The sequence below is a fragment of the Chiloscyllium punctatum genome, chromosome 22 (genome assembly GCF_047496795.1).
Source record: "Chiloscyllium punctatum isolate Juve2018m chromosome 22, sChiPun1.3, whole genome shotgun sequence".
In the NCBI taxonomy this organism is placed as follows: domain Eukaryota; kingdom Metazoa; phylum Chordata; class Chondrichthyes; order Orectolobiformes; family Hemiscylliidae; genus Chiloscyllium; species Chiloscyllium punctatum.
The window spans coordinates 52,800,836-52,814,593 of NC_092760.1; the positions used below are offsets into that span (position 1 = coordinate 52,800,836).

Here is a 13,758-nt window from a genome sequence, read left to right on the forward strand (position 1 = left end):
TCAACACGGACATTTATTATAAACCGACCAACTCCTACAGCTACCTAGATTACACCTCCTCCCACTCTGACCCTGTAAAAACGCCATCCCATATTCCCAATTCCTTCACCTCCGCCGCATCTGCTCCCAGGAGGGCCAATTCCAATACCGAACAAACCAGATGGTCTTCTTCTTCAAAGACCGCAATTTCCCCTCAGACGTGGTTGACAATGCTCTCCACCGCATCTCCTCCACTTCCCTCTCCTCTGCCCTTGAACCCCGCCCCTCCAATCGACACCAGGACAGAACCCTCACCTACCACCCACCAACCTCCAGATACATCGTATCATACTTCGTCATTTCCGCCACCTCCAAACAGACCCCACCACCAAGGATATATTTCCCTCCCCTCCCCTATCAGCATTCCGGAAAGACCACTCCCTCCGCGGCTCCCTCGTCAGGTCCACACCCCCCACCAACCCAACCTCCACTCCCGGCACCTTCCCCCTGCAACTGCAAGAAATGCACAACTTGCACCCACACCTCTCCCCTCACTTCCCTCCGAGGCCCCAAGGAATCCTTCCATATCCGTCACAAATTCACTTGCACCTCCACACACATCATTTACTGCATCCGCTGCACCCAATGTGGCCTCCTCTACATTGGGGAGACAGGCTGCCTACTTGCGGAACGTTTCAGAAAACATCTCTGGGACACCGGCACCAACCAACCCAACCATCCCGTGGCTGAACACTTTAACTCCCCCCTCCCACTCTGCCAAGGACATGCAGGTCCTTGGCCTCCTCCATTGCCAGACCATGTCGACACGACGCCTGGAGGAAGAGTGCCACATCTTCCGCCTAGAAACCCTCCAACCACAAGGGATGAATGCAGATTTCTCCAGCTTTCTCATTTCCCCTCCCCCCACCTTATCTCTGTCCCAATCCTCGGACTCAGCACCGCCTTCTTGACCTGCAATCTTCTTCCCGACCTCTCCGCCCCCACCCCCTCTCTGGCCTATCACCCTCACCTTAACCTCCTTCCACCTATCGCATTCCCAATGCCCCTCCCCCAAGTCCCTCCTTCCTACCTTTTATCTTAGCCTGCTTGGCACACCCTCCTCATTCCTGGAGAAGAGCTTATGCCCGAAACGTCGATTCTCCTGCTCCTTGGATGCTGCCTGACCTGCTGCGCTTTTCCAGCAACACACTTTTCTGTTCTTATATAGCTACAAGTTTCTAAGCACTTTTATCTCACTCAATCCCTCCTTTTGTCTCATTAGAGGAGAAACTGTCACATGACTGGGCCAAGAGGGTGAAGATGGTCAGGGAAATGGTCAACATTCCACTCCTCAGTGCCTATGATGAAACGGTTCTGGAGATGGCCAGATAAGATATAGGTCACTTGTGAGGATGCTGAAAGCTCCACATCCAGCCAAACCAGTATGTTTTATAGTGCTATGCTGTTTTCCTATTGCCGTCAGTGTAAATCAATTCTTAAGACGCCCAAGCTTCTACCACAATCACACAACTAACAGTCACTCTTTTCATTTGTAAACACCAGTGGCACCCACACAGCCATTGGCCCAAAGATTACATCAGCTTCTCCCCCAGTGTGAAGAATTAGCTACTGAATTCAATTGCTGCACTGGCAAGACTTTTACCTCAGTGGGTCGCTATCTAGATTAGACTGAGGAACACAGTCTGATGAGCACTTTGATGACATAGCTCTACAGCCGGACAGAGATGAAATGCCCGTAGGCTTTGGCATATAGAGGACTACCAGAGACCAGGGATATGCTCAGGCCATTAAGGTGATCTCATGGTGTTAATAACTTCATGTAAATGCACAGTCAGACACGCAGACAGCAGAGAAGTTTATCAGAGGTGCTTGCTAAACTGGATCAAAAGACAGAGGAGTCCACAGACATTATCAGTACACACTTGGGATGGGAGTACTGATACTGTTTGGGGAATATCAGAATCAGAACCGGTTTTCTGTGCTGTGACTTCTGAGCAGCTGTGTCAAACAAAATGTGATTTCAACTGAGGCCATGATACACCATGATGTGGCCTCTTAGAATGAGGGCAATGTCTCGACATTGATCTCTGAGTGTTTTTTCTTTACCTTGTTCAACATATGTAGTACATGCCATTTTGCTGAACAACATTGGAAGATTGTGAGTCTGACAGGACATATTGCCTCACCACCCACCCCACCCAATCTCCTCACCACATCAATCACATCCAAGAAATGTACCATTGACTATAACAGACTATGATCTTACATATGTACTAATTAGTATGTAAAGATGGATACTAAGACTGTGGAATGAGTTTGTCAATTGACAAATGCCTTCTAAGTTTGTGATCAAAGCTCCTGCATAGGGACCACAAGGATGCAGTTATTATAAGAGATACAGTGGTCATGGTTGATCAAGGCCAAGATTTGTCATGCGCATTGTTGATAAATGCATGTGCTGTGCACAATGTTCAGTTTGATGGAAGATGCATGGATGAACCTCTGGATGTCTGAGCACTGCAGGTGCCCATAGGAAGACCTCAATGTAGACATATTCACCCTCCCCCACCAAACCACACATAAATATATTTCACCTAGTGAGGATGTGTTAGCAGCTATTATTCTTCCTGCACAGGTGATCTTTGGTTACAGGTAACACATTTCCCAGTTTGCATCCCTGTGAACAAGTTACAGGCTTGGCATGGCAGTCAGGATTTGCCTCCTATGCTTCATTTCCTAATTTGGGTTGCTGTACTGGTCAAACCTATAAGCTTTCAGTCCCTCTTCATTCCTATCAACTCTTCTATTTAGTTGTAAATATCCCCAACTTTTCAACACATTGAACCTCCATACCAGCTATTGCGATCTACTTTTTTTCCATTGAAATTAGAGCAGAGGCCACTTGCAAACTTCCCCCTTCCCATAGTATCCTCTAATCTCCTGTGCAGTATCAGATAGCACTCTTAACATGGCATTATAAATCTTTATCACATCAAGACATAAAATTCTGGTTCAGTATGCTGGCATTCATTGGTCAGGGCATTGAGTAAAAGAGTTGGAATGTTTTGTTACAGTTGTATAAGTTGTTTGTGAGGCCACACTTGGAGTATTGTATACAGTTTTGATCACCCTGTTATAGGAAAAACATAGTTAAACTGGATAGAGTGCAAAGAGGGTTTACGAGGATGTTGCTAGGATTAGTAGGCCTGAGTTATAGGGTGAGGTTGGCCAGGATAGGTCTTTATTCCTTGAAATGTAGGAGAATGAGCGGTGACCTTATTGAGGTGAATAAAATCATGAGGAGCACAGATAGGATGAATGCATATAGTCTTTTTTCCAGGGATGGGGAATTGAAAACTAGAGGGCATAGGTTTAATGGGAGAGGGGAAAGATTTAAACAGAGCCTGAGGGGCAACTTCATCATGCAGAGTGGTGCATATATGGAATGGGCTGCCAGAGAAAGTGGTTGAGGCAGGTACAATAGCAACATTTGAAAAAATATTAGGTACATGGATGAGAAAGGTTTAGAGGGATATGGACCAAATGTGGGCAGTTGGAACTAGCTAGGAGAAAGTGAGGACTTTAGGTGTTGAAGATCAGAGTCGAGAGTGTCGTGCTGGAAAAGCACAGCAGGTCAGGCAGCATCTGAGGAGCAGGAGAATCGATGTTTCAGGCATAAGCATTCCTGATGAAGGGCTTATGCCAAAACATCGATTTTCCTGCTCCTTGGATGCTGTCTGACCTGCTGGGCTTTTCCAACACCACACTCTTGACCCCGAATTGGAACTAGCTGAGTTGGCATCCTGGTCAACATGGCCTGTTTCAATGCTGTGTTACTCTATGACTGAATAATTATAAGTAATTTACTCAGAGCTTTTAACAATTGAACCTTTAATTATTGTGTAGAAACATAGCATTGTGTACTACAATACATGTTTTCTATAGTTATATTAAAAATTCCTTAGCCATTAGATTGGTAATTCTGTTTTAGCATTACAACAAAAGGAGTAATTACATTTAACATTTTTGCTTAGTCACTCTTGAAAAGAAATGTCAAGTTGAAAGAATAAAGCTTGTACAATAGATGGTTCATGAAAGATCCAAATGTTACTGAATGTAGGAAATGCAGTTGAACTGATTATTAACAGAACAAAAACAGAAATTGCTGGAAAATTTCAGCAGGTCTGGCAGCATCTGTGGAGAGAAATCAGAATTAATGTTTGGGTTAAGCGACTCTTCCTCAAAACCCTTCCTTCTGAGTTATCAGGAAGAGTCACTTGACCTGAAATGTTAACTCTGATTTGTCTCCACAGATACTGCCAGACCTGCTGAGCTTTTCCGGCAACTTCTGTTTTTGTTTCCAATTTACGGCATCCGTAGTTCTTTTGATTTGAATTTATTATTAGTCCTATTCCAAATGTCTTAAATCCTGAAATCATATGCCTTGAATAGCTGGAAACTGAAATAATCTGTTGCTCAAGCATCAGTTATACAGTGTAAGGAGACTTGCATTAGGTTGAGTTTAGATATTAATCTTCTGGGACTAAGAGAGTTGAAGCTATGAGGAATTGAATTGAATTGAATTGAATTGAATTTATTGTCACGTGTACTGAGGCACAGTGAAAAGCTTTGTCTTGCGAGCAATACAGGCAGATCAGCGTTAAGTGGCGGAGATAAACAGGTGAAAAGAGGCTAACACTTGAAGCCTTTCACTTACCTTCCAGGAGCAATAAAAGTAGACTTATGAGGGAGCATGCATCTGAAGCTTCTTGGCCAATTTTAGAAAAACATTCTAGGAGAAAAGTCATATGTTTATTTGTTGTTGTGTAGCTACTTTTTGGCACATAAATGTAGAGGCACTAGAGAAGGAGCTGTCACCGAGTTAGGACAAAGAATTTTCTACTTTCTGCTATTATAGTAATTAGTACAAGAGTAAGGTTAGAATAATTAAAAGTACTCAAACTATTAAGGTTAAGGTATGGCAGGACATGTTGGCCAAACAGAAAGTCAGTCTTGTGGTATATGGGGAGTCTGACCTAGCAAATTTCACTGGCTGCATAAGCTTGAACTCCGGGTTTCAGAACGTGAACAGCAGCTAGAGTTATTGAAGAACATTCATCAGGCACAGAATGACTTGGGCATCATATGCAGAGAGGTGGTCATCCCACAAATTAGGGGCAGCATCAGATAAGGAATGAATGACAACTAGCGGTCCAAGACAAAATCAGTTGGGCAGTGTAGGAGTCCCTAGATGTCCCACTTCATAACCAATATTCAGTTCTGGATATTAATGAGGCTGATGGAGTATTGTAGGAGTGCAGCAAGAGCCAAGCCCTTGGCACCACAGGTGGCCTAGCTGTACAGGAGGGGAGGAGAAAATATCAAAGTGGGGTATTGAAAGAAGGTTCATTTATTAGAGGAATGGACAGGTGTTTTTGTGGCCATCAATGTGAGTCTAGTATGGCTTGTTCTCTCCCAGCTATTAGGTTAAAATATGTCACAGAATGGCTGTCAAACATTGTTCTGGGGGAAGGGGAATAGCCTGAAGGCTTCATCCAAATTGGTACATGATGACAAAGGTAGGGAGTGGGATATGGTCCTTGGAATTTAGACATCTAGATAGAAAATTAGCAAATTGGCAAATAGTAGTAATTTCTGGAATGCTCCTCATGCCACTCATGAATACAGAGATAGGAAGATAAGATAGTTGAATTAATTGCTGAAAAGATGGTGCCAGAGGGAGGGCTGTAGATTCCTGAAACACCGGGACTGGTCTGCGAGAGATGACACCTGTAGAAGCTGGATGGTTTGCATCTGAACAGAGTCAGGACCTAGTTCCCTGCAGGCTGTTTTGCTAATGCTGCTGAGGAACACATAAACTAAACCAGCAGATGCATGGGAACCTTGAGAGAATCTTAGAAAGTAATACCAGGGGTGCACAAAGTACTGAGAGATGCAGATAACATTAAAATAGGGAAAGCAAATCAATAAGTGTAGTTGGAGTAAGGCAGAAAGTACTGAAGTCTAAATTAGGATTACACTGCATGTATGTGAATGTACAAAGTGTAGTTAATAAGTTAGGGGAATTACAAGCACAGATTGCTTTGTGGTATTATGATGTTGTAGTGACAATAGACCTGGTTTAAGGAAGGCAGGTCTGGGTGTTAAAAAAGCCTGGTATGATGTGTTTCGAAATTATAGGGAATAAACTAAATGGGGGTGTGGCATTTTTGGATAAGGAAAATGGTGCAATACTGGAGAAATATGATGTTTCAGAGTTCAAGGACAGAGGAATAAAAAAGGTGCAGTTACACTGCTTGGTGTGATCCATAGACCATCAACTAGTAGGAAGGAGATAGAGGAACAAATCAACCAGAAAATTAGAGTTAGATTTTTAACATCCTAGAGTATAATAGGGTGACTTTAATTACCTGTATACAAACGGGGATAGTTATAATGTAAAGGGCACTGAGGAGCAAGTGTTCTTCGATTGTGTTCAGGAGAATTTCCTAAGCAATATGTGTCCAGCCCCTTAAGAAAGGGGCCATTGCTGACCTGCTGCTTGGGAATAAAGTGGGCCAAGGAGATCAAGTGACGATGGAGGAACATTAAGGGAACAGTGACCTTTGGATCATAACGTTTGGGATGATGGTGTAAGATTATATTAGTCAAGCCAGAGAAAGAATAATCAGTTACCTGTTTTAATCCTATTTACCAGCACATGGCCTATTGTCTTAGCATTTCAAGTGCCATTCCGAATAGTTCTAAAACATCTTGAGGGTTCTTGCCTCTGTCACCCTTTAGGCAATGAATTCCAGATACCCACCACTACCCAGAGGAAAAGAAATTGCTGAAAACCACTTTAAATCTCCTGCTCCTTACCTTAAAACTGTGGTCTCTGTTTATTGACTCCTCTAATAAGGAGAAAGGTTTCTTCCTATCTATCTATAACTTTGTACACCTCCATTACATCCAGTCTCAGCTTTCTTTGCTCTAAGAAAAACAACCCAATCTATCTAGTCTTTTCATAGCTAAATCACTCCAGCTCAGGCAATATCCTGGTGACTCTCCTCTGCACACTCTCTAGTATAATTACATCTTTTCTAGAAAACAAACAGAAACAGAATTTCTTGGAGAAAATCTGTACTTCTGGTAGCATCTCTGAAGAGAAAACAGAGTTAATTTTTCAAGTCCAGTGACTCTTCTACAGAACTCAGAGTTCTTTCCTCAGATGCTGCCAGACCAGCTGATTTTCTCCAGAAATTTCTGTTTTGTTTGTTTCAGATCTCTGGCATCTGCAGTTCTTTGTTTTCCCGCCTTGGGACCCTCCAACCACATAGGATCAATGTGGATTTCACCGGTTTCCCCATTTCCCCTACCCCCACCTTATCCCAGATCCAACCTTCCAACCCAACACCGCCCTCTTGACCTGTCCTGCCTGTCCATCTTCCTTCCCAACTATCTGTTCCACCCTCCTTTCGGATCTATCACCATTACCCCCAACTTCATCTACCTATTGCATTCTCAGCTATCTTATCCCCCCCCCCAGCCCCACCCTCTCCCATTTATCCCTCAGCCCCCTGAGTCACCCCTTCATTCCTGATGAACAGCTTATGCTCGAAGCATCGATTCTCCTGCTCCTTGGATGCTGCCTGACCGGCTGTGCTTTACCAGCACCACACTCTTCAATATTGGTGAACAGAACTGCACAGAGTACTCTAGCTGTGGCCTAACTAATGTTATATACAGCTCCATCATAAACTCTTTGATCTTGTCTTCAATATCTTGACTAAAAATGGCAAGTATTCCATATGCCCTGGTAACCACCTTATTTACCTGTCCTGCTGCCATCAAAGATTGATGGAGATGCACACCAAAGTTCCTCTGATCCTCTGTACTTCCTGGTAAACTACCATTCAATGTGTAGAAAGGTATGATCTTTAGTATGGGGGGTTTGTCTTCTGAGTTGGAGAAATGTTCCTTATGGGTGAGGTAGTTAGATTCTTGATCAGAAGGGAAATCAAAGGTTATGGAGAAGGGGCAGAAAAGTTCATGTGAGGAGTGTATTGGATCATCCATTATCCCATTGAATGGTAAAGCAGGCTACTCCTGTTTCTATTTCTTATGGACTCAAAGGCTAAATGTGTTGCGACACTGCTGACTGGAGGTTAGAAGAATGCTAGGTAATCTCATGGCAACATGTAAAATTCTTAAATGCTGGGTAAATGCTGAGAGGATGGTTCCCTTCATGTGAGAATCTAGGACCAGAGGGCATAATGTCAGAAAAAGGGGTGCCAATTTAAGACTTAGATGAGGAAGAATTTATTCCCCCAGAGTGTCATGGGCTTTTGAACTCCTTGTCACAGAGTCCTTGTGTATGTTTAAGGCTGAAATAGCCTTCTTTTCTTGATCAGAAAGAGGATCAAGGAGAATCAGCCATGATCCTATTGAGTAGCAGATCAGGCTCAAGGGGGTGGATGGCCTATTCTTGTTCTTATTTCTTATGGTCTATGGTCTCAATTGCATTACCCCCATCTACATATTTAGTCACCTCCTCAAAATAATCAATCAAATTTGTTAGGCATGATCAATCTAAAGTTAGTATGATGGTAAAATCAAGAGGTAGTCATGCAAACCTGAACCATAACCCTACTCATCTCAGGTGAAACATTTTCCAAGGTTTTTACAAGAAGACTTGTGGTTTTTGAATGAAAGGTCTCATCAATTTATGATTGTATGAGAGATAGTAGCGTGTAGAACCATCACAACACACCATTATGGATGAGCCTACACAAATTGACAATGATTTCTGGACTACTGCTTGATTTTATGTCCGAACTCCAAAAATTGTTTTTTGTTTTCAGTGGAGTAATATCAGTGATTGCTGACAATTTTGCTGCCTTTGCCACAGCAAGATATGGGTCATTGACATTATTGTGACACCCATTGTTATCTATACTGTAGGGATTCTATGATTCTACTGAAGGTCCAATGACATGTTCCCTTTCTGTAAGATAGAGAGGAACTAGAGGATATGAAATATCTGAAATACACACATCGAGCAATAAACTCTTGGATAACTAGAGCAGGGATGTTATCTCTGGAGTCCTGTACAATGTTTCTCTCTTCATCTGTTTCATTTATGTTATGGTCATCATCACATAGTTGTTGAAGATTGTTGTGAACAAGTTGACAGCTGCAATTCCTTTATCTCAGAAGTACATCATCAAAATCCTGATGCTGTCAAGAAAATTCTCAACCAGAAAAAGCAGAAACTGTAGAAAGTAAATTATTCTATTTCCCAGTTAATAAACCAATATTTATTTAAATGAACGCCCATCTACTGTTCTGTGATGAATTCCTACCACAGCTCATTGTGGTGTAAAATTCGTCAGGTAGATTTGCTGCCATCATCCTCTTTGCTGATAAGCATGTATAGGGCCTATTTATTCTGATATGGTAAAGGAAAACCTCAAGGAGTGCAACAATTATCTGAAACGCCACACCGTTTATGGCATAACAGCTAGGTACAATGTAACCAAGTTACATTGGAATGATAGATATGGGAAATGACAATGTTAGGTTTTATTTCTTCAAGATTCAAAGCTTGTTCCCTTATCCTAGGCAATGTCACATAATGGTATCTGGTGGTGTTTAATGCATCCCTCAGCATTAACCCTTACACACTGATGTAACATTAACAACAGTTCATGGGGCCAATATATAAAAAGGCAAAAAAAAGATTGTTTTTGTTTTTGGCAATGTTATTTATTGATCACGTCACATCAGACGTTACAGTTTGCACCCTCGACTTTACAAGCCTGAGTGTGCTTTAATTGTTATTTACTGAGCTGCAGTTCATTTGCCGATTACCAATCGAGTACGTCATTCACTTTCAACCAGTCCCAGTCGCTGACATGACGCTTACAAGGCGATTTTATTGAGACCTTGAATACGCAGTGACAGAATGAGCTTTACTGTACTGTGAAGCCTTTACCTTCGCGATTTTTTTTAACAGTCTGGCTTGTTTTCCTTTTCTCTCGGGGAATGATGTCATTTAAAATAGCAGCCCTTCACATCACTGCCATCCAGGGATCCTGCAACTGCGCGTAGGGGGTGGTGAAAAAGGTCAAACGTTTGCTTTGAAAGCAGAGGAAATATGGACCGAGTTGCTGATTGCGTTATGAGCAATGAAGCAAGGAATGAATGGAAGAGTAACTCTACAGAAGACGAATGTAATCTGTTCAAGACCTGCTTGGTTTGCAAATTGGAGTTTACAAATCGTGAGCCCAGATTGCTGCCTTGTCTCCATTCGTTCTGTAGAGATTGTGTGCCGACTCGGAACCGCAGCTTCTGCCCCAGCCCTACCACCTCAGCCTACCAGGAGAGGAGCAGCGAAGAAGGTAACGAGTTAAAGACAACCGGTGTTAACTCTCGGGAGTCCTACGAGATATACCCACACCTTCCCGCCCATGTTCAGAGATGTGTAAATAAGCTTCAGTTTTACTTGATCATCTGTTTTCGATTTTTCACGGAAATGAGTAGGTTTATACCGAGACAAACTTACACTTCAAACCGGATTTGACTTTGCCCAGTAGCTTGTAATTTGAATAAACTAAAAACATTGGTGTTAAACCGTTTGTATTATCTATGTCATATGCAATGATCCTTATTGCAGACAGTGCTTTAATATAATTTATTATTCATATTGCAAACTTTTTCTGGCCTTGAATGAAATGGCAATGCCACTAGGGCTTCGCACCTGCTCAGCGAGATCTTCCTGATCAAAGATAAATTCAAGAATTTCGTTCATGCTTATCATATCATCTACATGGTTCAAGCCAGTTACTTTTAAGAATACTTTTTGAGCAAGTGATTTGCATACACGAAAAACTAGAATAAACTGAACAGAATTTCATTACATGTCTCTGGGTGAATCTACACATTTGAAATGTTACACTAAAATTTGTCTCCCGCGGTAAAATTTGGTCAAAAATGCTTGAGCTCTAAGAAATCATATTATTATAAACATGGAAGAAAACTTATTGCTTGCAATCAGATTTGTTAAAGTTCCAATTTTTTTTAGATCTTGTTCCCTCTTACGTAATGGGGTCAGGGTGGATTCAGAATAAAACAGCCTTGACTATAGATTGTTATATCCAAGTGTATATTCTAGTTCTAAATTAGAATGCATGTAACAATAAAGGATGGCATAAAAGGTTACTGTGAATACATCATCTAGTAAAGTGACTCATGAGATTTAATATGTTCATCAACAGAATTGTGCAAGGGTATGATTACAGTGAATTTTAAAATAATGAATATAAATAACCTAAGTGGGAATTGAGGAAAAAAAAATTCCATTGCAGTGCATTATGTTTCCAAATGACCAACATGGCAATGTAGAATTTTTAAAGTAAGCTGTTTCAAGAACTGGTGCACTAGAACTCCCAAGTGAAAAGATAACGCCTCCCTGAAGCTTCTGAGAAAAGCATGTAAAAATAGGTGTAATTTATTTATTAAAAGATATGTACTTGTTTGACTATGAAGTAGTCAATAGGTACATAACTGACCTCCTTATTTTGTAACAGTAAACAAACTAATACAACTTTTGAGGGAGGAAAAGTCAGCTTAAATTATTATATGGGTATTTAGTGCATGTTATGAGACATTGTAAAACAAAGCATAGCTATTTAACCCTGTAACCATGCTCCTGCTTTCAATAAGATCATGGCCGATCTGACTGTTGTCTCCGTTTCACTTTCCTTACTGTCTCCCAAACTCTTGACTCCCTTATCAATCAAAGATTTATCTAACTCCGCCTTGAACATATACAATGATGCAGTCTCCATTGCTGTCTGTGAAAATTAGTTCCAACTATTTATGATTCTTTGAGGAAAGAAAGTCATCCTTATCTTGCTCTTGATTTTATCATCATCATCATCATGATCATTGGTGTTCATCACAAAGTTGACTCTCTTCCACTCTCGGGGTGAGTCCATAGGTGGCTGTACAGACTGATGTGGCTACTGCTGTCTCAGTTGGGGCAGAAGGCGATTATGGGTGAGGTGTTTTATGGCAGTGCGCTACTTTTGTTGTTCTTGTCTCCAGGTACTCGATGCCTTCCTAGATGCTCCACCTCCACTTTGGACAGTCTTGGGTCAATGATTCCCAGGTGTTTGTGGGAATTCCGCACTTAGTCAGTGAGGCCTTGAGGGTATCACTGAAGCGCTTCCTCTGTCCACCTGGGGTTTACCTGCCATTTCAAAGCTGAGATTAGAGCACCTTCAGGGGAACTTTTGTGTTGGTCATGCAGGCGATGTGCCTAGGACATCAAAGCCAATCAAGGGTGGGCAATGCCTGGATACTTGGGATGTTGGCCTGTTTGATGACAGTGCTGTTTGTGTGTTTTTTTTTTCTCCAGCGGATTCACAGGATCTTGTGCAGACAGTACTGGTGGTACTGTTGCAGTGCCTTGAGGTGTTTGCTGTAGACCGTCCACATCTCATAGCCACATAGGAGGGTGGGAACCACCACAGCTCCATAAACCAAGATCTTGGTGTCAGATCTGATGTTGTTGTCCTCGAACACCCTTTTCCGCAGGCAGCCAAAGGCTGTGCTAGCACACTGGAAACAGTGCTGGATCTCTTCACCGATGGTACACTCCCGAGGTATTGGAAGTGGTCAGTGTTCTCTAAGGCCTCCTTGTGGACCTTGATGATTGGTGGTTTACTCCACAATGCCAGGCCAGGTTTGTGGAGGACTTTCATCTTGCAGATGTTCAGGGTGAGTCCCATGCTCTCATATGCCTCTGTAAAGATGCGGATGATGGTCTGGAGTACATTCTCTGAGATTGCACATATGCAAGCATCCTCTTCTTACTGCAGCTCAGTGACACTGATTTAGGATCTCTTTGGTTTTGGCTTAAAGGCAGCAGAGATTCAATAATTTCCAGCAGGTTGTGTAAGTTAGCTGCACTTCAATGGGAACTTGTCGATGGTGAGGTGAAGCATTGCAGCGAGGTAGATCGTGTTAGGGCAATGACGCAGCCTGGCTTAACACCGGTTCAAATGGGGAATGTGTCAGAGTTAGAGTCATTTGCCATTTCCACAACTTCTGTATCATCATGGAACAGGCAAAGGATGGTGACAAACTTCATGGTGCATCCAAAGTGGAGAATGATGCTCCCAAAGTGCTTCCCGACCGACAATGTCAAAGGCCTTTGTAAGGTTGAAGAAGGGCATGTATAAGGGTAGATTCTTTTCTCTGCATTTCTGCTGCATCTCTCATGCAGTAAAAAAATCATGTCCATTGTGCCCCTCCTTAGTTGAAAGCTACACTGCAATTCTGGGAGGAGACTGTTGAGGATGACCTTGGCGATGACTTTTTCAACAGTTGACAACGGGGAGGGGGGGTGGGAGTTCCCCTGTAGTTACCATAATTGGAATTATTCCCTTTGTTTTAAAATTCTCCTTTCAGATAAGGAAGTCAAGGGCATGTAGCTGCAGCAGGAGCTCTTTGTGTATATCATAGTTGTCAGCCATTCATTGGGTCTCCAGTGCTTTCTCCACCCACCACCTGTTCTTTAGTTATGGGTTTGTTGTTGGGCCTTTGCCTTCAGTCGCCTGAAGGCCTGCCTTCTCTCTTCTGAGTGCAGTTGTTATTTTACACCTTGAAATGCCACATGCTTCCAGCTTAATCATTCTTGGACCTCCTGATCATTCTCATCAAGCCAGTCTTGGTGTTTCCTAGTTAAGT

At 42.4% G+C, this 13,758-nt stretch overlaps 1 protein-coding gene across 2 annotated transcripts in view; it reads left to right on the plus strand.

Annotated features, from left to right (window-relative positions):
- The first annotated feature begins 9,907 nt into the window (after positions 1 to 9,907).
- trim66 (tripartite motif containing 66) overlaps positions 9,908 to 13,758 on the plus strand; it is a 218,185-nt gene continuing 214,334 nt past the window's right edge. For both annotated transcript variants that reach the window (XM_072592328.1, XM_072592329.1), the window contains exon 1: positions 9,908 to 10,403. In XM_072592328.1, coding sequence (XP_072448429.1) covers positions 10,160 to 10,403 — 244 coding nt within the window. In that variant the 5' untranslated portion in view covers positions 9,908 to 10,159. The remainder of the gene's footprint in view (positions 10,404 to 13,758) is intronic.